This window comes from Physeter macrocephalus, chromosome 17 (genome assembly GCF_002837175.3).
Source record: "Physeter macrocephalus isolate SW-GA chromosome 17, ASM283717v5, whole genome shotgun sequence".
Lineage (NCBI taxonomy): Eukaryota > Metazoa > Chordata > Mammalia > Artiodactyla > Physeteridae > Physeter > Physeter macrocephalus.
Genome location: NC_041230.1, coordinates 502081 through 524362, shown reverse-complemented (window position 1 = coordinate 524362; position 22282 = coordinate 502081). Strand labels below are relative to the sequence as shown.

At 53.0% G+C, this 22282-nt stretch overlaps 2 protein-coding genes across 2 annotated transcripts in view; one reads left to right on the top strand and one right to left on the bottom strand.

Annotated features, from left to right (window-relative positions):
• Positions 1-3185, top strand: part of SHANK1 (SH3 and multiple ankyrin repeat domains 1) — a 48469-nt gene extending 45284 nt beyond the window's left edge. The window contains exon 24 of the mRNA XM_024132376.2: positions 2341-3185. Within this exon, the coding sequence (XP_023988144.1) occupies positions 2341-3058 (718 nt within the window). The 3' untranslated portion in view covers positions 3059-3185. The remainder of the gene's footprint in view (positions 1-2340) is intronic.
• A 3083-nt stretch (positions 3186-6268) lies between these two features.
• C17H19orf81 (chromosome 17 C19orf81 homolog) lies at positions 6269-15458 on the bottom strand. The gene is made up of 5 exons (XM_007104292.2): positions 15392-15458; positions 9417-9489; positions 9193-9313; positions 7510-7649; positions 6269-6624 (listed from the first exon to the last, which is right to left on the bottom strand). Exons 1-5 carry the CDS (start codon positions 15456-15458, stop codon positions 6429-6431), a joined length of 597 nt encoding a protein of 198 aa, XP_007104354.2. The 3' UTR covers positions 6269-6428.
• Between the last annotated feature and the right edge of the window lie 6824 nt (positions 15459-22282).

Sequence of the window (22282 nt, the reverse complement as noted above, 5' to 3'; positions counted from 1 at the left end):
GTCACCATGACAACACACATTCCATGATGAACAAAAAGAGTGATCAACAAAGGAGACTGGAGCACAACTGGCCCGCTGTCTGTTTCCTTGGTGGGTTGTCAGTTCTGACAATCCCTGAAATCTTCAAGTCCCTTGAGCCCCGTGTTGGTCAAGACAAGATGCTTTAGGGCACGGTCGGTGGTTACAAGTGTGGTTCTGGAGCCAGGCTTTTTTGGACTGCGGTTCCAGCCCCGCACTTTCTAAACGGGTGACCTCAGGCAAAGGAATCCACCTCTCTGTAGAAGAGGGACAGCACAGAACCCTTCTAAAAGGGCTTTTGAGGCCATTGTTGTACCATGAGATGGGGGAGGGGAGGGGTCGCTTACAAAAGCCCAGCAAGTACAGAAGGAGAAGTCCAGGAAAATGCAGAAGTTTTCTAAAGCAGCTAGCGAGTTGGAACTGCCACAGAGTTCAAGCTCATTCAAGACCTTCTAATCTTAGGGAAAGTATAGTCACGTTCCTGACTCAGACGCACAGAGCGAGTGGGGAGAGGTTTTTTTTAATCCTCTTGTTCTTCTGCAGAGCTCACTCTCATTCTTCTCGAGGGTTTGATATCCACATGGTGATATTCTGAGGTGGTTTTTGAGGTCTCTGAGATCTTAAGCCATCTCACTGATGATTCTTAAAGTCTTCTGGGGAGAGGAAAGGACGCTTAATTCAGTTAACAGATCCACCAATAATTGATTTGCCATCTGTTCTGTACCGGGTGCCCTTCAGGGTGAGAGGGACCCCACAATGGACAAAACAAGCAAAGCATTTCCCTCCTAGACCTCACAGCCTAATGAGGCGGAGGTGGGGGCCAGGCAATAAACAGAATCGTTGTCATCATCCTAGGGAAAAAATGCAATAACGCGATGGTTAGAGAAAGGCTCTCAAATAACAGGCGAGCTGAGCAGAGACTGGAGGAGGGAAGGAAGCAAATCGTTTGGCTCCCTGGGGGAAGAGAGAGCGAAGCAGAGGGAACTGTTCAAAGGCCCTGAGGCAGGGACTGTTCTGGAGGGAGCTAAAGGGATGAGGGGAACCTTTTCCTCCCCTTGTTTCTTCTCCCTTTCATCTCCCTCTCCTCACCTCTCTCTCTCTCTCTCTCTCTCTGTCCCCTGTCCCCTTCCATCTCTCTCCCCTGAATGCTCATCCTCTTTTTGTTCCTCTCACTGTCTCCCTGTCTTCCACTCTGCTGTGACTGGCCATACCCGGAAAGGCAGTATAGGGTAGTGGTTAAGAGCTCAGACTTCGGTGCCATATAACCGGGCTCTGCCACTTCCTGGCTGTGTGTCCTTAGGCAAGTTACTTAACCTCTCTGTGCTGCTGATAATAATAGTAACCTGCATCAGGGCTGTCACGGGGATTCCATTGAGATGGCGATATGTTAAAGCACTTAGAACAATGCCTGGCACACGTGAGCATCAGTAAGTGGTGGTGATTATTATTATTATCACTTAATGTCTCTTTTTCTTTCATCTCTCTTGACTGTCACCCTCTCCCTGTCCTCTCATTTTTCTCTCCCTTCATTTTCTGTCCTGACATCCATCTTACCCCCTCGCTTGCTCCTTCGATCTCTCCCCATCTCTCTCCTCCAACTCTCTACCCCTGCCCCTTGTCTCTCTTCCTCTCCCTATATCTTGACCTCTGCCTCTTTCTCACCCGCCTTTGCAACCCCCCCACCCCACCCTTCCCCCCCACCCCTGCCCCGTTTTCACATTCCAGACTCTCTGAAGACTCCCAGCCCTCCCTTCTCTCCAAACCGTTCCTCTCACTGTCTCCCTGTCTTCCACTCTGCTGTGACTGGCCATACCCGGAAAGGCAGTATAGGGTAGTGGTTAAGAGCTCAGACTTCGGTGCCATATAACCGGGCTCTGCCACTTCCTGGCTGTGTGTCCTTAGGCAAGTTACTTAACCTCTCTGTGCTGCTGATAATAATAGTAACCTGCATCAGGGCTGTCACGGGGATTCCATTGAGATGGCGATATGTTAAAGCACTTAGAACAATGCCTGGCACACGTGAGCATCAGTAAGTGGTGGTGATTATTATTATTATCACTTAATGTCTCTTTTTCTTTCATCTCTCTTGACTGTCACCCTCTCCCTGTCCTCTCATTTTTCTCTCCCTTCATTTTCTGTCCTGACATCCATCTTACCCCCTCGCTTGCTCCTTCGATCTCTCCCCATCTCTCTCCTCCAACTCTCTACCCCTGCCCCTTGTCTCTCTTCCTCTCCCTATATCTTGACCTCTGCCTCTTTCTCACCCGCCTTTGCAACCCCCCCCCCCTTCCCCTCCACCCCTGCCCCGTTGTCACATTCCAGACTCTCTGAAGACTCCCAGCCCTCGCTTCTCTCCAAACCTGTCAGCAGCCTGTTTCAGAACTGGTCCAAAGCACCTCTGCCGCCACTCCCCACAGGAGCCGGGGGCTCCGCTTCAGCCGCCGCAGCCCCGGGGGCCACCTCGCCGTCGGCCTCCTCCTCCTCCACGTCCGCCCGCCACCTCCAGGGCGTGGAGTTCGAGATGCGGCCACCTTTGCTCCGCCGGGCCCCTAGCCCGTCTCTGCTGCCCGCCTCGGAGCACAAGGTCAGCCCTGCGCCCCGGCCCTCCTCCCTCCCCATCCTGCCTTCTGGACCCCTCTACCCGGGCCTCTTTGACATCCGCGGCTCCCCCACCGGAGGGCCAGGAGGCTCGGCTGACCCCTTCGCCCCTGTCTTTGTGCCACCGCACCCCGGGATGCCCGGGGGTCTCGGTGGAGCCTTGTCAGGGGCCTCCCGCTCCCTCTCACCGACCCGCCTGCTTTCCCTGCCCCCGGACAAGCCGTTCAGCGCTAAACCTCTGGGGTTCTGGACCAAGTTCGACGTGGCTGATTGGCTTGAGTGGCTGGGCTTGGCTGAGCACCGAGCCCGGTTCCTGGACCACGAGATCGATGGCTCCCACCTGCCCGCCTTGACCAAGGAGGACTACGTCGATCTGGGGGTGACCAGAGTGGGCCACCGCATGAACATCGACCGGGCTCTCAAATTTTTCCTGGAGAGGTGATGGCTGGCCCGGACGGACCAGCCCGTCCACGGAACCCTGGAGCCTGCTGGCCTCTTGACCTCTGAACCCTGACCTTCATTCTCCCCCCGGGCCAGGGACTCTGCTAAAACTGCACCCTGACTCTTGTCTCCCAAGGCCGGAGGTCACCAGGTGGCCTGATCTGGCCAGACATCGGCACCTCACAGGAGGGGGCAGCTGACACAAGACTGTGTGTGTGTGTGTGTGTGTGTGTGTGTGTGTGTGTGTGTTTGTGTGCACATAAATCAGAGGTTCTTGACCAATAGATGGCAAGTGTTTATTGAAAGGAAAAGAGAACCAGTATTCTTGTGGTCTCCATCCTGTGCATCGCTACATCCCCAGTGCTTGATGCATAGTAGGATTCCAATAAATACGTGTTGAATAAGTAAAACCCTACTGTGTGATGAACCTTTAGGAATTAGAGAAATTTTCACGCTCTTCACAAATGTTCTAATCCTGTCTGGAAGTATCTAGGATAGAGTATAAGATTCTAAGAAGTTGAACTTGTGGTCAGCTACTCTGGCACAGGGGCAGGCAGCTCTGTATTCCTCCAGCCTGGGCAAGTGAAAGGGTGCCTGGGGTCACTGGGACCAGTTCTCCCGGGCCTGCTGAGAGTTTGCCCCCATGCATGTTATGTCCAAAGTGGATGGTAGGGTGTGCTTATAGTCTTGAATATAGTTCATCCCGTAATATGTCCTATAATATCCCATAACACCTCTCCTACCCTATTCAGGACATGGCCACCCAGTAGCCTTGCTTATCTGCATGTAGCCAAGAAGGTCTCCAGATCAGCCAGGGCTCGTGTGTGTGTGTGTGTGTGTGTGTGAAGCGGGGAGTGGACGGGGTGGGGGGAAGGAAGAAATCACAGAGGGGGATGAAGAAGGCGGGAAGGGTCGATTCCGGGGAGGAGGGGACAGACAGAGCCATAGAGGGTCAGCCCTGAGCCTGACCGGATGGGGGTCGCCCCCCAGGCCGCAGGGGAAGGCGATGCCCTCAGATTCCACCACCTGCCACCTCTAACGACCCTTCCCCCCCTCTCCAGGCCCCTGGGCTCTCCCCACCCTCCCCTCTCCCCGGCACACACAGCAGCCCCCCAGCCTCTTGCACGCTCCTTCGCACGCCCGCTCTCCTCTCTCCCCTCCCTGGGCTACAGTTTTGCACAAATTCGCCCTCTCACTGTCTTGCACACTGCGCCTTCGCTTCCGGCTCGTGAGGCCCCCTCGGCTCTCCGGCTCGCGTTCAGTGTCCCTGGCACACCACGCGTCTCTTTCCCCACGCTCCACACCCCCTGCCCTCTCAGCCTCTTGCTTGCACACGCTTCCTCCGGGGCGCCCTCCCTTCCACCCCTCGCTCCCGAAAAATCTCTGGGCCCTTGCTGCAGACACACTTGGGACACCCTTCCCCTCACCTCCTCACAGACCGGGCGCCTCTCCCGACACGCTCACCTCCATTCTCTTGAAGCACTTTCCCCTCTTATTCTTGCACCCCCCGCATTCTCACTCTATTCACCCCTCCCTCCCGGGGACACTGACGCCCCTCCTTGCCCCTCCCCCTCTCCCGCTGTTGCTCGCACCCGTGCCTCCCAGAAACCGAATCGCTCGCAAGTGCTCGTGCCTCTCCGCTTTGCCAGGCTCCCGACTCCCTTGCACCTGTCTTTCCCAAATCCTTGTCCGTCTCCATTGTCAGCTCTCGGGCGAACCTTCTGGCATGCTCGCTCTCGCGCACTCATCATCCCCAGTTCTCCCACTGCTCTCCTGAAGCTTTCTTCTCTTCCTTAAACAATGTTCCTGCCTTCCGTGGCCCCGCTTGCACACTCATTCTTGAATTTCTACTTGTTCTTGTCAGCTCCTGGGTGACTTTTTCCATCTCCCGTGGGGAACTCTACTACCTCTTTCTTTTTGCACACTCATTGCACACGCGCTCTTGGGTTGTATTGTTTCTTTTCCTGGCACTTTTTTTTTTGGTCCCGAAAGACCACCTCTTCCGGTCATTCACACTCTGCCTATTCTCTTAGCTCTTTACGCTCTTCTTCTCCTTCTGGCAAGAGAAGACCCTACGCACACTCACTTCTTGCCCACTTTGCTTCCATTCTTCCTCCTCTCCCTGCCCCGCCCGGGCTCGGCCCCCTCACCTCTTCCCTCCTCTCTGTCTCCCCAGCCTTCCGGTCCATCCGTTTTGCACGAAGACACCGCTCCCTCATCTCCTATAACCTTTCCGTCTCTTCGAGAAACTCCTCCCTCCAGCATGGCTGTTCCTTCCTGCACGATTCCCCCTCCCTTTATTCCTGGGGCTTGGGAATTTTAAGCCACCCCTTCCCCTGGAAAACCCCCTCCCCTACTGTGGGCAAAGGGGGGAGGGCATCGCCCTCAGGTCCCCCCCCCATGTTCAGCTGCCAAAGAAGAGAGCTCCCCCTCCTTCCCCCAATCCCATTCCCCCTCTGCTGCCCTCTACCCCCGAGGCGGGGGCGCTCCGTCCATGGGGGGAGGGTGCTTGCAGCCCTCTCCCCTCACCACGTCAGGGATCTGCGGGGAACCTTGTGGGAGGGTCGTGGGAGGGGGGAGGGGTGGCGAGGAGCGGGGCGGAGGTCGCGCTGGGCCCCTACCCGCCCCCTCCCCCTTGTCCGCAGGATGCCCCCCGTCCGCAGGGGGCCTGCGCGGCGCCCGTCTATCAAGGGCTTGTTCATTCTGGATGGGTGCCGCGGGGTTGGGGAGGGTATGGGGGGTGGGGAGGGGGGAGGGGAGGTTGGGGTGGGGAGGGGGAAGGGACTGGATGGGGGGCAGCGCGGGGCGAAGAGAAGAGACAAAGCAAAAAGAGGAACGATAACAAAGGAAAATACAAAAAAAAAAAAAAAAAAAACTAGAACACACACAAAAAAATCCAGAAAAAAACCTGAAATAAAAGCCCGAGAATTGTCTTCCAAGGGGGGGTGGGAGGAGGAAGAGGAGGGGGGCGGATGAGGACGTCTGGTTCTCGCTGGGACAAGGATCGCACGCGTTCAAAGCCCCGGCGCCCGGGTCTTCCCTCTCGGGCCTCAGAGTTCATCTCTCAAGGGATTGGGACCCAGGCGTCCGTTTCCAGGGACTGGGGGAATATTAGGGAGGCGGGATTATATCATGGGGGTTCGTCCCTACCCCCCATCACCTCCCACCCCCTGACTCCCCACCAAGATTTTGCAGAGAGAAATGGCTTTTGTACCAGGTCATTCTTTATAATTAAACTCACAGTATCCACCCCCTCGAGCCGGCCCCGCCTCCTTACTGGGAAGGCAACGCCCCTTTCCTTCGGGATTCCGGGTGGGTCGCCCGCGCCCGCTGGGCGGTGCGCAGGCGCAGCCGGGGCCCGCCCCCAAACGTCAGTCTTCCTCGGTCGGCTCCGCCCCCAGAGCCTCGAGCATGCGCCGTCGGACCAGGGAGCGGCGCAGGTGCAGGCGGTAATCGCCCAGCAGCAGTTCGTCGTGGCGTACGAGAGGGTGCTGGAGCCCGCGGAGGCGGAGCCCCGAGCACAGTAGGCGCGAGCGAGCCTGGAAGTCCGTGACCGTGATGAGCCACCTGCAAGGGGGCAAGGCCAAGAGGAGAGGGGCGGGGCGGAGGCGGAAGGGGAATCGCTGGCTTTGATTGTCCCGGAGTCCCTGCCTGGTGCCTGTTCGTCTACCAACTCCAGTCCCTCGACCCGTCACTACATCCCTAAACTCTCCAACCCTGCACTCTCGCCGAGGTCAATCTGTACTTCGACCCTCAGCTGGGTCAGTCTAGGTCCCGTCTTCTCTCTCAGCCTGGCTCTGTCGAGGCTCCATCTTTTTAAACCGCCGCTCCAGGGCCCTATCCTCATCCAGCAACTCCAGGTCCAGCAACTCCAGGTCCCGCCCCTTCAGTGTGGCTTTCGGGCACGGCGCCGCCCCCAACTAGACACTCCAGGCCCACCCGATCACTCTGGCCCCGCCCCTGCAAAGTGCTCAGTCCCGGCCACGCTCCCGCTCCGAGCCGTTTCCCGAGCTCCGACCACACACCTCGGTCTTGCGCGTCCGCGTCACCACCTGGGTCACTGAAAGTCCGGTTCCTCACTCCAAATCCCACCTTCTTTTCCGATCTCGCCTGCCCCTGCCCCTTCACCGCGCCCACTCTCGCCTTAGCCCCTTCTCGGCTCTCACTCTCAGCGGGGTCTGGATCCTTATACCAACCACGCCGTTCTCCGGGCGCTCCTGGCCCCGCCCCCTCACTGCCCTCACTTCTCCGCCCCGCCCCTCACGGAGCTTACTGTTGGCCCACATCTCCTATTAGCTCCCGGCCACGCCCACTCAGAGCCTCCGCCCCGCCCCACCTCTCACCGCCTTCACTCCCCTCCCGGCTCCCCCGTCGCGTTCTTCGCGGTCCTGCCAATTGCCGTCCTGCCCCTCCCGGTCGCTCCAGGCCCTGCACCCCCCCACAGTGGCTCACCGGTCCCGGCGCCCAGCAGTCCCACAGATGACGTTCATGTTCTCAAAGCGGATGCTGCTCACACGCCCGCTCTCCATGGCCCCGGGTAGCTCGGCCTCCAGCGCCTCCAGCACCTCCAGGTGGGTAAGGTCCTCTTCGGGCTGGGGATGTCGGAGAGAGAACCTCAGTCAGTGACACCCGGAGTTCAGTCCGGGTGCAGAAGTCCCCACCCGAGACCCCACCTGCAGAACCTGCCAGAGCGGGGAGGATAGGAATCTTTCAGGTAGAAAGGCATCTACTGCCATTCTAGGTCATTCTCCAAAAAAAAAATCAGTTCTCACCAAACCGATTTGCCAAAAGTCAGTGAACAGGTGACTGAATGATTCACCGATTTGGCCAACTTTGCCAATCTACTGAAAACTTTTCCAGCAACCTGCGTTGGATGGCGAGATTTTGGCAGCCCTTGAAGATTTCCGCAAGGATTTAAGCCGTAAATTTTAACTTTTTAAGTCATATTAGCATTTTAAGAACTATTCAGTTCTCAGAAAATAAGGATCGTAGGAGGATATGACGTCTTGTCAATCTATTTTACATTCAGAAACATATATTGATCATTAACCACGTCTGCAGTCTGAGATTACCACGTCGAAGGCGATACCATATGTCATGACATATAAAATTGCTGAGAAACCACAGTGAAATCGTGAAATTGGTCACCTCCAGGAAGGCAAGCCTTGGATGTGCATGTTGGGGGTGTGTGTGTGTGTGTGTGTGTGTGTGTGTGTGTGTGTGTGTGTTTCATGTTCAAAAATACAAAGAAGAGGAGCAGTAGGATGGAGATTGGTTCCATAAACAAGAACAGCAATCCCTGTGTTGAGGTCAAGTCACACAGGTCAGCTGAGGGAACACTTCCGAGGCTTGTGCCTGGCAAGCCTTGTTTAATTCTCAAATGGGTGAGACCTTAATAGATATCAAAAACACAAAGAAGAGGAGCAGTAGGATGGAGATTGGTTCCATAAACAAGAACAGCAATCCCTGTGTTGAGGTCAAGTCACACAGGTCAGCTGAGGGAACACTTCCGAGGCTTGTGCCTGGCAAGCCTTGTTTAATTCTCAAATGGGTGAGACCTTAATAGATACGTCCTCTGGGGCAGGAATGCCCAAAGGATCCATACACCGAATAACCATGTCACTGAATCTGTCAAAAAACGGGCTTTTTGAAATGAATTTTTGCGATATCTGTAAATTCTACAGAATTTCATAATAGGTGGATTAGCAGGACTCCCTCTGTCCTCAGTGTCCCCTCTCCCTGCCTCTCGGTCTCCCCTCTGCGATCAGCAGTGATAAATTCGATGAAGAACCCTTTGACAAATTCACCATCAATTTTCAGCCACTTAGCCTGGTGCCAAGCCCACAGCCGATAAGCTGCAGAGCCTGGATTCAAACCCTGTCCACCTCACTTCTGAGCCTGTGTCCTTCCCTCCGTGCCACCAGGGACCTGGGCTCATGGGGGTGGGGGTGGGGACACTCACTGAGGTCTCCATACACAGACCGAGGGGCTGGGCACCACCGTGCCACCAGGGACCTGGGCTCATGGGGGTGGGGGTGGGGACACTCACTGAGGTCTCCATGCGCAGACCGAGGGGCTGGGCACCACCGTGCCACCAGGGACCTGGGCTCATGGGGTGGGGGTGGGGACACTCACTGAGGTCTCCATGCACAGACCGAGGGGCTGGGCAGCAGGTGGCATGGGGAACTTGCGGATGCATGGCAGCTCTCGGTCCAGCGCCTCATATTCTGCAATGACCTGGCGCAGATACTGCTTCCTGGGAAGACAGCCAGCAGACAGGGACCTCCCAAGGTCAGGGGTCCATGCCATCGCACTCAGAGGAGCTGAGATCAGAAATCATGGGGCCAGGGACCACTCACGAGGATTTGACAGGTCTGCCCAGGCTCCGAGCCTGCGTCTCCTCTAGGGTCTCTAGGTCCACAGGAAGTGCTCCTGTGGATGGAAAACCCAGTATCAGCTGCCTTGAGCACTCCTCGCACATCATTCCACTTAAATAGCATCACCAAATGACTGTCCGTGCCACCCCCAGGATAGCTCTTATGCCAGTTATTAAGCTGTTGTCTCTCAGCCCCAAACTCCAACCTACACCACCCAACCGTCCGATACCCCAGGGCTGGGACTCTACCAACCCCATTTCCACTCGGACAGTTGGGGTCCTGTTAGGCTCTGCCTAAAGGGGGTGCTAGCGGGAGACTGGAGGGCAGGAGGAAAAGGAAGGGACTTGCTCCTTTTTGCTTCCTATTCCAATCACCCCAGCCTAGCTTTCTCACTGCAGCAGCATTTGAATCCAGTTTATGGTTTTTCCAGCACCCTCAGAACCGGCCTCCTGATTGGAACTTGATTCATAACAGCTCTCAAATCTGGGCTCTTCTACACAACCCCTCCATCAACTAATTGGTCTCTTTTATGGCCAACTGCTAGTTGTCCCACATAATCCATTTCCCCTTCCTCTACAATCCTAGAGTTTTATCCAGCTGGAAACAACAGTTCCCAGCCTCCCTTGCAGCTAGGTGTGGCCACATGACCAAGCTCTCGCCAACATTGTTAGCAGAAGTGAGGGGTGCAACTTTGGAATCATTGGCTTAAGAGAAATTTTCTTGGCTTAGACTCAGTGCCCCTTCCCTTGGACTGGAATGTGGATGTAGCAATAAGCCAGCTTTACTCTTGCTAGAGATGATGGAGCACCGTGGGTCCCTGTATTCTCGTGGGGCTGAGATATCCCACCCATCCAGACCACCTTCCTCCTCTTACACGAGAGAGAAACCAACTGTTTTCTTAACGCCATTGAGTTTGAGGGTCTCTTTGTTACAGCAGCTGAAAAAAGCAGAAAGCAAGCCCTGACAGCCAGGAGCTGGCCTGGCACTCCCAGAGAGACCCTGGTGACCTCCCTTTGGACATAAGGAATTTCACAGAATACCAACAGCAGCCAAGGTCACTCTGTAACCATGATGGACCAAGATAAGAATAAGACCCCTCTGGAGTCATGTCTCAACACAACACAACATCGACGCTGCCCAAACCACAAAACTGACCAAATATCCCCCTCTTGGCTCAGAGCTGATGCTGCTTTTTTCCCAACCAGTGTTAGTGCCATTCTGATTGCTCTCACGGTATGGACTTGCCTCTGCTTCCTGCCAGCATCCGATCCAGAGCAAAGCCTGCTTTCCTGATTCCTCCCCAAGTCACCTAACTCAGCCCAGGTCTCTAAAAACCTCTCACGCAGACATTGATGCGCTACTATCTCCCTCATTCAGTAAACTCAGTGGCGTGCTGGTAAATGTCCTCTCTCTCTCTCAGCATCTGCCAGTTTTCATGGTCTCAGTACTCTCACCCTGGCCAATTTTATGCTACCCATGGTTTTCACAACCAGCTTGCAAAATTCACCACTCGGCTCTTGTGAGCTGGGACAGGCTGTCTCCAGCGCAGGGCTATGTCCCATAGCAAGCCCCCCCTCTGGTCCCTCTTCTTCCACCTCCCATCTGTTCTGGCAGGGCAGCTAGGGTGATCTTTTCCTCTCGGCACCACCAGAGGCTTCCTCTTGCCTTCAGGATAAAGTTCTCCATGTGATGGGGACTCATTCTTCAATGTGTAGTCTGGAGAGCATTTCAGGGTCCACCCCAGACCTATTGGGTGAGAGTCTGCATTTGAGCAAGGTCCCCTTTGAGAAGCACCTGCCCTGCGTGTGGTCACTCTGATGACCTCTCTGATCATTTTTCTCCAGCCATACTGGCCTCCCTTTCATCTCTCCAACATAGTAATCTCCTTCTCAAATCTGTCCACTTCGCCATAATGATAACTACGTGTTTACAGCCCCCTTTAAAAAGCCAAGCACCTTTTAAAGTGTTTTCCACTGAATCTTCAAAACAGCCTTCTGAGATAGTGTAGTTTAACAGATGATGAAACGGAAGCACAGAGAACTTAAGCGACTTGCCCAAGGTCACACAGGCCAAGTGATAGAATCAGGATAAAAATCTAGGCACTGGATCCAGAATCTGTGTTCTCAATCCCCCAGTCTGCTGCTTCTCACCCCACTATTGTCTAGACAACAGCTTCCTAACTTCTCAATATATATCTCTGTCTCCCCCTCTTCATTCACCCCATCAGAAGCATTTTGAAATGTAGATCTGACCACGTAGCCGTCTGCATTTCCTCAAAACCCTCCCAGGACTTCTCATTGTCATTGGGATAAGTTTAAGACCAAGATCACACATGACCAGACCCTGCTGATGTCTTAAGCCTGATCAGACACTATCGTCCTCCTCACTTGCTGCATTCCAGAAACAGTGCCCTTCTGTGACTTGAACTCTCCATGCTCCCTCCTGCCACAGGACCTTGGCACATGCTGTGACTCCACGTGGAACTCTCTTCCCCCTCACTTAGCTCATCAAGTCTCCCTAAGTGTGTGAACAGTTCCTGTCATGAACTCGTGACACCAGGTATTTGCTCTCATCACGGTTGCAATTTTACATTTACTTCTATGAGTCTCTAATTATAATGTGAGCAACACGAGGTCAGGGACTTGTCTTTCGCTCTTGGCATCTAGCAAAGCGCCAGGCACCTAGTTGTAAGTATTTGTTGAATAAAGACTGAAGGAATAGAACCATCAAATGCAATATGTCAACTTTGGGTCTTAATTAAACCAACTGTGAAAAATAAAATTTTTAAATAATTAGGGAAATTTAAATATGTACTGGGTATGAGATGATATTCAAGAAGAATTGTGAATTTGTTAGGTGGAATTAATGGCATGGTAGGTCTGTTTTCTAAAAATCCTTAGCAGTTAGAAACACATGCTTAAGTATTTATGGGTGAAAAGGAATTATGTCTGGGATTTTCTTTAAAACAAATTTGTCCTATAGAATGTCCCCCCGGAAAGTGTGTGTGGGGGGGTTGCTTAGATGAAACAAGATTAGCAAAATATACATTGTCTCTATTTTTGTGTATGTTTGAAATTTTCCATAATAGAAAAAATCTTTTAAAAGTCTATCACAAGTAATTGAGAAATAAAATTATATGCCCTGGAAATGTGTGTGAAATGACTAAAAAACTGACTCTAGCAGCATCAAAGGTGTATGTTTAAAATGTGGTTAAAACTGTTTCTCATGAAATGTGGCATTAGAAATAAAGATTTCTAAATTACAACCCTGATTTTTAATATATTTGTTTCAATGTATACGTGTAACTTAGTAAAGGTATAAATTTAAAAATAAATACTTATTGAATAATTGAGGAAACACGACACTTTCAAACTTCAACAGGCATCTCCAAGGCCTCCTGTGTGCCTTGGAGAATGCTGCAGACCAAGAGATTAATGAGACCCCAGCCTGCCCTCCAAGAGCTTCCAGTCTGGTGGGGGAAGTGTTCACTGTAAAGGGCAATACTTGCTACAATGGACGTGTCACGAGGTGGAGAGGAAGCCCAGTCTGGGGGCAATCAGGGAAGGCTCCTTAGAGGAGGTGATGTCTACAGCAAGACTTAAGGGATAGGAGTGGGATAGGGAGGATGGGAGGGAGGCTCAAGAGGGAGGGGATATGGGGACATATGTATGCATATGGCTGATTCACTTTGACGTACAACAGAAACTAACACAGTATTGTGAAGCAATTATACTCCAATAAAGATCTATTTTTTTAAATGGTGAAAAAAAAAAAGACTTAAGGGATAAAGGAGGAGTTTGCCAAATAAAGAAATGGCAGAGAAAGGGATGTTTTATGCAGAGGGACCACGGGGTGGGGGCGGGGGGTGGGTGCTAAGGTCTTTAAGCAAAAGAGAATATTCCCAGAATTCTCTTCAGGTCCAAGGCTAAGGAGTGCTTATTGCAATTGTAGGTTATGAATTATTTGTGAGATGGTGTGTTTCATGTCTGTCCTCCTTGCATGAGAACCAGCTGGGTCATTTCATTTATTACTATAGGCAAAACACTTGGGACCCATAGGCTTTCTAATGGCCTAAGCCAAAGTTCGCAACCTGACAAGCTAAAAATGTTATTGGTTCCAAAACACCACAAAGAAAACAGCAAAACTGAAATGAACAAATATCGATCTGCAAAACGAGCCAACCGGTCAACTCAATTTCACTCATCTTTTCTGGAGCTACACATACAAGTATACTTATCAGATGGGTGCCTCAGTCTAGGTTAGAGATGATGTGGGGTGGGGCGTCTCCAAATGAAAGAGGTCTTCAAAGACACTAAACGAGACCTGAGGACAGAGAAACTGTCTGTTTTGCCACTAGAGCATTTGCTATGCCTAGCCTAGCACCTGGCACAGAAGAGGTGCTTGTAGCCGACACCTAGAAAGGAGACCCCCTCAGCCATTCCCATCCTTCTTCCTCCATTTGAGGAGTGTCCATTCCCCACCCACGCAACCAGGTAAGCCTCACCAAGCCCCGGTATCCTCAGGGATATCCCATCCAGTGTAAACCAATGCCTTCTGACCCTTACTGCTCATCACAATTACCTGGCAAGCATCCAAAAACTATAGTTGCTAGGTCCCCCAGCGCTAGAGATTCTGGTTAATTGGGACCTGAAGTAGGATTAGGTATAGGTTTTTAAAAAAAGTTTCTCCCACCTGATGCGTAGCCCCACTGACTAAAATAATCATGATAATCTCGTTCCTTTTGCCAGGAATTGAGACAAGAGTGAGTGGATGACTCAGTGCTGGCCAATGAGATGTAAGGAGAGATTATTTGGGGTTCTTAAAGTGAAGACCTCTGGAAGTGATGCCTGAAACTGTGGCAGCCATTTTGTAACCATGAGGTATGCAAGCTGGTGTGCAAAGGAGATATATCCCAGACCAAAAAGCAGGGACATAGAAACTGGCTTCTCAGTGACGTTCACTGAGCTGCTGACCCAACCAAACACAAACCCTGATCCACCTCCGGGCTTCTTTTTGAGTGAGAGGATGACTTTCCTATTTTTATACTGCATTAAGTCCAATTTTCTATTACCTGCTAGCCAAATGAATCCTCACCAAGATATTATTTGAGAAATGTTGAATGAGTGAATGAATGAATGAGCCGTGCTAAAGTCGAGTGGAAGTCGGGAACCCTGGAAGATGAGCCTGTCAGCTAGTGTCAGGCCACACGGGGCCTCAAACACCAGCTTGAGGGGCTAAGACTCTATCCTGGGAGTGGAGGGCCACATGGGAGAGCTGTGAGCAAGGGAGAGACAGGGTTAGTGCTGGGTGTCAGAAAGGCTCCTCTGGAGCTATGTGGAGGATGGGCTGGAGGGGAGAAACTGGAGACCAGGGAGTTAGGTGGAGAAAGGTCCAATGGAAGAGGACAAGACCTGAGCTGGGGCTGTGGGGAAAGAGAAGTAGGGACAGGGCAGAGAGAGTAAGCAGGAAGATGGGGCTGGGACTGATGGCTGTGGAGGTAATGGAAGTGGGGGAACAATGCCTGGGGTCTAGACTGGGTTGGCAGTAGCACCATTCAAACATGGGAAGCAGGGAGGAGGAGTGGCTTTGGGAGAAGATGCTGAGGTCAGTGTGGGAGACAAGGAGAGTGTGAGGGACCAGGGCAGGGAGTCTATGGGGGATAATGGCCTCAGAAGAGTTGTTACGGCCCCAGAGATTCATGGGAAATGTAGTTCTGGGTCCAGAACATGGGTCAGGGAACTGAACAGCCTCATGGGAAATGTAGTTTGAGGTCTAAAAGGTACTGCTCAGGAATCTGGTAGACATAAGAATTGGGGGTAGCTCTTTCTTTGGAAGGCCAGTGACTCACTTAAGGTCACACTGAAAGCCAGGGCTGTGACACAATGCTCATAGGAAGGACCCCCACCCGCCCAACCCCACACTTGGATACAAACACGCAAACAGACACGGCTCAGTACCTGCCTCCCCGTGCATGCTGGGGTTGCCCATGGTGGAGGAGCAGAGGGGATCCACCTCGTGTTGCATCCTGAGAAGGTGGGTAGGGGTTGTCTCAGGAGGATGGGGAGAAGAGCTCTGACTGGGTCACCCACCCCAGCTCCTTCTCCCCGCTGCTGCTTCCTCCTTCTTGTCTTTGAAGCCCCCGGGGAAAAAAAATATGGAAGGCTGAGATCACATGGAAATCCAGTTTCCCTTAACCTCTGGGACTCCCTGTGTGCCCCAATTATTTCTTTCCCACTTTCCTGCCTCCTCCTCAATGTCTCCCAGTCTCCTCGAGTTTCTTCCCCCACCCCTCTCTCTCGTACTCTCTTCCTCGTCCACTCCCCATCTCTCTGCCCCACTCCCTCCCTCCCTCTCTCCCCATCTCTTTATCCTGATTTATCCTCTTCTCTCTCCCCATCTCTCCTCCACTCTTTCCCTTGATTTCTCTGCCCTCTTTCTCCCCACATCTCTCCCCTTCCCCTGTTCCATCTCCCCAGTCTCCTCCATCAGTTTCCCCAACATCTCCCCAGCGCCCCCGTCCCTCTCTCTCTCCATAGTTTTCTGCCTCTCTCTAACCCTATCACCCCCCCGCCCCCGTCTCCCTACCTCTCTCCCCATCTCTCCCAGTCTCCTCTTGCCCTCTCTCCCCGTCTCTCTTCTCTCATGGCTGCCTCTGCTGGGCTCCGTGGCTTCCCTCCCTGTGTCACATCCCTTTTCTGTTCCCACTTGCCCTCCACTCGTCCCCGTTTCACACAGGAACTGGTTAGGTACGGGTGAGATTCAAACAGAAACTGGGTTCTATATGGGGGAGGGAAACGTGAGCAGGGGGCCTGGTTGCCATGGTACCTCCCGTGGATGGGGGAGGGGCTGAGGGCTCCTGACCCCAAGGGCAGGAGTGAAGGAGTTTAGCCACAGAGGTGCCCACTGGCCATCCCTCCTTTGTGTCTGCAGAGCTCTCAGCAGGAACCATGGGAGAGGAGCTCAGACTTTTTCAGTTATTTTGTCTATCTTCCCAGTCTGTCTCTGTTACCTGTATCTCTAGTATTCTCTCGAATTCATCTGGTCTCCGCCTTAACTGTCCATTATTCCTGCCTGATAAACATTGATTCTCTGCTTGTTAGACAGTAGCACCTTGATTTTCTGAGTCATTTGTTCAGGGATGAGCTTAAAACTCAACGTAGGATACAGATTCAACCCTTGGACTTTGGCCGGACCTGTTACAAAAGAGGATCTTTCTTTTTCCAGTGAGGTTGCCAGGATGGTCGGAGCCTAGGTTGGAGCTGCTGGGGACCCTCACATCGCCATATGGGGAGACAGCCTGCCTGAGAGCAAAGACAGCACAAGGAAAGCAGAAACCAAAGATGCAGACAGATTCCTGACGATGATTGAGGACGCCTAGATCTAGCTGTCCCTCAAGCCCTCATCCACCCAGTTAATTCCCTCTTATGCTCAGGTTATTTGCGTTTCTGTCATCGGCAATTACAACAGTCCAGACTTAAATGGACTAATTTCCAGACCCAGTTCCTCTGTGGCCCTGACCCCCTGTTGGCATACTTATGTCTTTTTCTCTCCCGTCAGGCTGTCCTTCACTTCCAGTTGCCAAGTCCATCCCCATAGGACAGGAGACATCTTTCATTCTCATGACCACAGGCACACCTAGCCCCTATGGCCCATCAGTCTCCAAACTCTATCCCTTCTGCCTCTTGACTCTGCTCTTTCTTCTCTTCATTCCCACAGCCCGACACCCACTCAGGTTTCAAGGTCTTCTCCTTCCTGGACCCTCGCCCCAGCCTCCTTCTTGCCCTCACATCCTCCAGTCTCTCCCCTGTCATTCCCCTCCCACAAGGTTTCAGAGGGGTGTTTCTGCACTTGGAGATGACCCTGCCCCTCCCCTGCTCTCAGCCCTCCCATGGCTCTGAGCTGCATGATCTGGTCCCAGCTTCCTCTCTCACCTCATACCTTCAAACATTCTTCAGTCACCTTTTATTAATTACTTTACTTAATTAATCCCTCCCACCCCTCACTCCTGTCTCCACTCTCCACATGCTGCCTTCTGCCCTTTTCCTGGTGCCCAAACACCCTCATCCTTTCATAAGAAGCTCAAGTGCCCCCTCCTCCAGGAAGCCTTCTCTGACTCCTCCTCCTACCAGTTGTGTTTTCTGTCTCCGTCCTCTGCACGTTCTTTATCTGCTCTTTTTTTTTCTTTTTTCAGACCTCTGAACACTGTGAACTCTGCCTGTTGTGCTCAGGAATTTGGGTCTGTGTCTGCCTCCCCCTCCAGACCAAGGGCCCCTGACTCATCTCTGGCTCTCCAGCATCAGTCGTGCTCAGGAATTTGGGTCTGTGTCTGCCTCCCCCTCCAGACCAAGGGCCCCTGACTCATCTCTGGCTCTCCAGCATCAGGGAAGTGCGGAACATGTATGCTGAATGAATAAACAAGTGATGATTTCCCTCTATCGCTGTGACTCACACTCAGTACCCCCTAAGCCCACTGCCCTGTGTCTCTTGGTCTGCATGAGGTAACATAGGATGAAGAAGAGAATATGGGCTCTGGAGTCAAACAGGCTAGCATCAAACGCCATGCCCAGGCTGTGCAAACTTGGGCAAATGTCCTTCCCTCTCTGAGCCTTGGTTTCCTCATCTCTTACCAATAAAGCTGCCTTGAAGGGCTAATGGTGCTTAAATAAAGCAAGATAGAGCAAAGCCCCCGCATGTGAGCCAGGTACACAGGAGGCACTCAGTTGAAGGTTGCTCCCTTTCCAGAGTTCTTTGTCTCTGTGACCAGCTTTAGCTGCCTCTTCTGGACCTCTCTCTTCTTCCTTCTTTGGGTGTCTTTGTCTCTCTCTCTCTCTCTCTGCATCTGCGTGTGTGTACGTGTGTGTGTGCATCTGGCTCTCTCTCTCTCTTTTTCCCTCTGGTGTCGTGGTCCTTTAAGTTCCTATCTCTCTGCGTCTCCATTATTTTTCTCCCTCTCTCTACCTGTCTCTGGAACCCTTCCTCATCTCTCTGTGTGTCTGAATTTGAATTTCTATATCACGTGCCTCTGACTTTCTTTGTCTCTCATTCTCTGTGTCTCTATACCTTTCTGCATGTCTCTATCTCTGTCTCAGTCTGTGTGTGTGTGTGTCTCTCTCTCTGTGTCCATCACTTTATTTCGCCATCTCTCTGTTTCTCTCTATCTCTCTACCTCCTTCCGGTCTTTCTGCCTTAGCCCCTCCCACCCCAACTCTCCTGGGTCACCCCTGTCCCGCTCCCTGGCCTGGCATGCAGCCCGGGACACAAATCCCTGAATCAGCATTTTCCTTCTCTTCCAGAAATTATGTCAGCGCCGCAGTGGGGGGCGGGGGGCGGGGCTGGTTGTAGCTCAGGTTAGAGGGTTTGCCTCCCTGCGTCCTCAACCACACAGGCCATGGCCAGCTTGGTCTACCTCTGTTCTTGGCGTTTGTTCTCCCAGGGGAGCACCAGGAGAAGAGGTGAATCCGTGTTTACACACAATGTGCACGTCTCTGGGTGTGTGTCTGCGTTTGTTTGCAGGCACATTGGTGTGTGAATCTGTAGGTACTTTGCAAACTCATCCGTTCACTCCTGCATGGATGCATGCATCCATCCAACGATCCACTTATCCACTCATCCAGCTATCCATCCGCTCATCCATCCATCCATCCAGCCACCCATCCAACTCATACACACATACATACATACACTTCTCTATTTATCCATCCACTTGTTCATTCACTCAACCAACCAATATTTACCCAGTGCCTACTGTGTGCCAGGCACCATGTCAGGCAGCGGGGACACAGCAGTAAACAAAAGGGCTACCCCCATGGAGCTTATGTGCTCATCAGTCCTCCTCCATGTGCCAAACTCGCTCCTACCCCAGGCTTTGCATGGACTGTTCCCTCTCCCTGGAGCAGTCCTCTCCCCTCCCCCATCTTCACCTGGCTTACGCCAACTCGAATGTCACTTGCTCAGAGAAGCCTTCCATTGACCTCCCTCTCAGACACACAGCACCCTGGACTTTCCTTCCTAACGTGGATACCCACATGGAGTTATTTAATGACCACCTGTCTCCACCACTAGACCGTGAGCCCTCCCAAGGCTGGGATTTTTGTCTGCTTTGTTCCCAGCCAAATCCTTGGTGCCTAGAACAGTGCCTGGCAGTCAGTAGATGCTCAGTAAGTATCTATCAAATTGGGTGCACGGATTGAATTGAACGAATGTCTCTGTCTCCTGGTTCCCTGTCCAGTGCTCTGTGCTCTTCCACGCCCCTGGTGGTGATGACAGACAAGGTCCTCAAACTTCCTAGATGCAAACAGTGTAGTGGCTGAACGCAAGGAGTCTAGAGTCGGACCACATGGCTTTGAATCTCAACTCTGACACCTCCCAGCTGTGTGACCTTGGGCAGGGCACTTCCCCTCTCTGAGCCTCAATTTCCTCACTTGTAAAATGCAGTGACGGAGTCCATGAGCAAATGCATGTAATTACCAATCATGACAACAGTAAACATTAACCATTTTCTCTACGCATCTCTGGTGAATTTAATTCAATCCTCGAAATAACTTAATGAGGTAGGTTTTAAAAAAAAGATTACCCTCCCAATAAAAAAAAATTAGAAAAAAAAAAGATTACCCTCATTTACAGATGGGGAAACTGAGGCACCAAGAATGTAAGTTATTCACCCAAGGCCACAAATCATGAAAGAGCTGGGATCTGAACTCAGGTACCCCACTTCCAAAGTCACACACACAACCAGTGCACTACAGCTATTCCTTGATACCCAAGTGCCTCTTGGGGAACATGTCATGGGAGTCTGGCAAGCCCATCTGTGTGCACATCTCTGAAAGTGTGCATTGCTGCATACTCCTCTGTGTGTCTCTCCCTGTGGAACACAGCTGCCTGTGGACCCTGGGCGGAGGTCTGGCTGTGAGAGTGGTATCTGGGGTGCCTGCACTTGTGTGCACATATCTGTGGGTGCTTCACCCCCCCATGCAAGCTTCCCTGGGTGCAAATGTAGGTCCATCCGGGAGAATACAAGAAGCACTGAGGATAGGATTCAGAGTGAACCCGGAAGGCATTTCTGGGGCATTCAGAAGTGTGATGGTGACTGCAACGTGTACACCTAGGCAGCAGTTGGGCGGATTATCTAATTAAAGGGAGGGCCTAGGGGACTCGTCTTCAAGTGTTTGCAGAAGAAGCAGCAATTTTTTATTTAGAGATTATATTTATATGGGTGTCACTGGGAGGCAGGGGGCAGCACTGAGGAAGACTGGGGGTGGTGAGGGGGCTCCAAGTCACCCCTCCCGGCTGCCACTGAGACCAGGTAGCTCTGGATCTTCTTCAAGGGATTTAACCTCTGTGTGCCTCAGTTGTCTCTTCTGTGAAATGGGAATAACATAATTGCCCCCATCTCAGAGGGCCAAAGTGAAGATTAACTCAGAGAACGCTTTCAAAGCACTTAGCCCAGTGCCCAGATCACAGCGGCAATTGTCATTCCCTGCTATTACTATACCGGGAAAGGTATACTTGCCGTTTAAAAAAAGTATTCATTAAGCACCTACTTGGTGGCAATGCTCTCCCTCTATATTGACCGGCTTTTCAAACCTCTGGGTCCCTTGGGAAACAGGTTTATTGTCTATATTTTGTTGATGAGGAAACGAACTCAGAGCAAAGAGTGCAAGGTCACAAAGGCAGTGGCTGGCGCTCAGTAGATGCTCAGCAAGTATCTGAGAATCTACTCAGGAACCGGCCCAGGAAGGACTGAAATCCAGGTCCTTGCTTCTACCTCCACATCGGGCTGAGACTCAGGACCGCTGATTCTGAGGCTCTGCCTCACCCCGCCCACCGCCATCCCTCAGAGTTCCTCGGCTGGGAGGACTGGAAGTCCTGGGTCCTGCGGAGAAGGGGGTTGGGGAGTCGGGACTCCTGGCTCCCCAAGGCAGGAGGGAGCAGGAGGGGTGGATTCCTGGATCTGAGAATGGAGGGAGTTGGAAGCTCAGTACCCTGGGTCCTGGGGGAAGAGATGACTGGGGTCCCGGACTTCTCTGAGAGAGGAGGGGGTGAGGTCCAGGACCCTTGGATCCTGGGGGAGCAGAGGGTCATGATCTCAGATCTCTGCATCCTCGTCTGTGGAAGTGCACGGAAATCTCCCTTCTTCCTCGCTGCGGCCGCGCTATTTGGGCTTTGAAGCCGCAGGTTCCGAGGGCAAGAAGGAGGGGGTGCAGGGGGAGGAGCCGGGGACCTGCGACAGGGGCGGGGGGAGGAGCCGAGCTGGCACCTCGGCCGGCGCGCGGGGCTGCGGCGGCGGCGGCGGCAGCTCCGGGTGAGTCTGCTCCTCCCTCTCCCCCTGCCACAGCCCCTGCCCCAGCCCCATCCCGGGGGGCGGCCACGGCGCGTGGGGACGGGGGTAAGTGCAGAGGTGCGCGGATCTCCCGCCCGGGAGTGGGAGTGCTGCAGCGTTTGCTGGTCGCCCCGGGGGAGGGGCACGTGGCCCTGGAAGGGGGGGTCCCGAAACACCTGGGTGTACCCCAACCTCGCCCACCGATCCCCCGAGCGTGGGGATGGTTTACCCACTCCATGGCCCCTAAGGACTTAGGACTCCGCGGCTTCTCGAGGTCCCAGACATTATTCCTCTCCCCTGCAGCGCCTTGGGACCCCGGCATCTCATAACCCCCCCACCTCCAAAAAAAATCCCATCTTCTCCGCAGCCGGGAGAGGTATTAAGGACTTCAATTCCCATCAGTCCCTGCAGAGCCTGGTCTATGAAGCCGCAGCAACGCGAGCGCAAGGCCTGCCGGGAATTGTAGTCTTTAAGCCGCCGCCCGCCCCCCCCCCCCCCCCCCCCCCCCCCCCCCCCCGCGCCGGGGGCC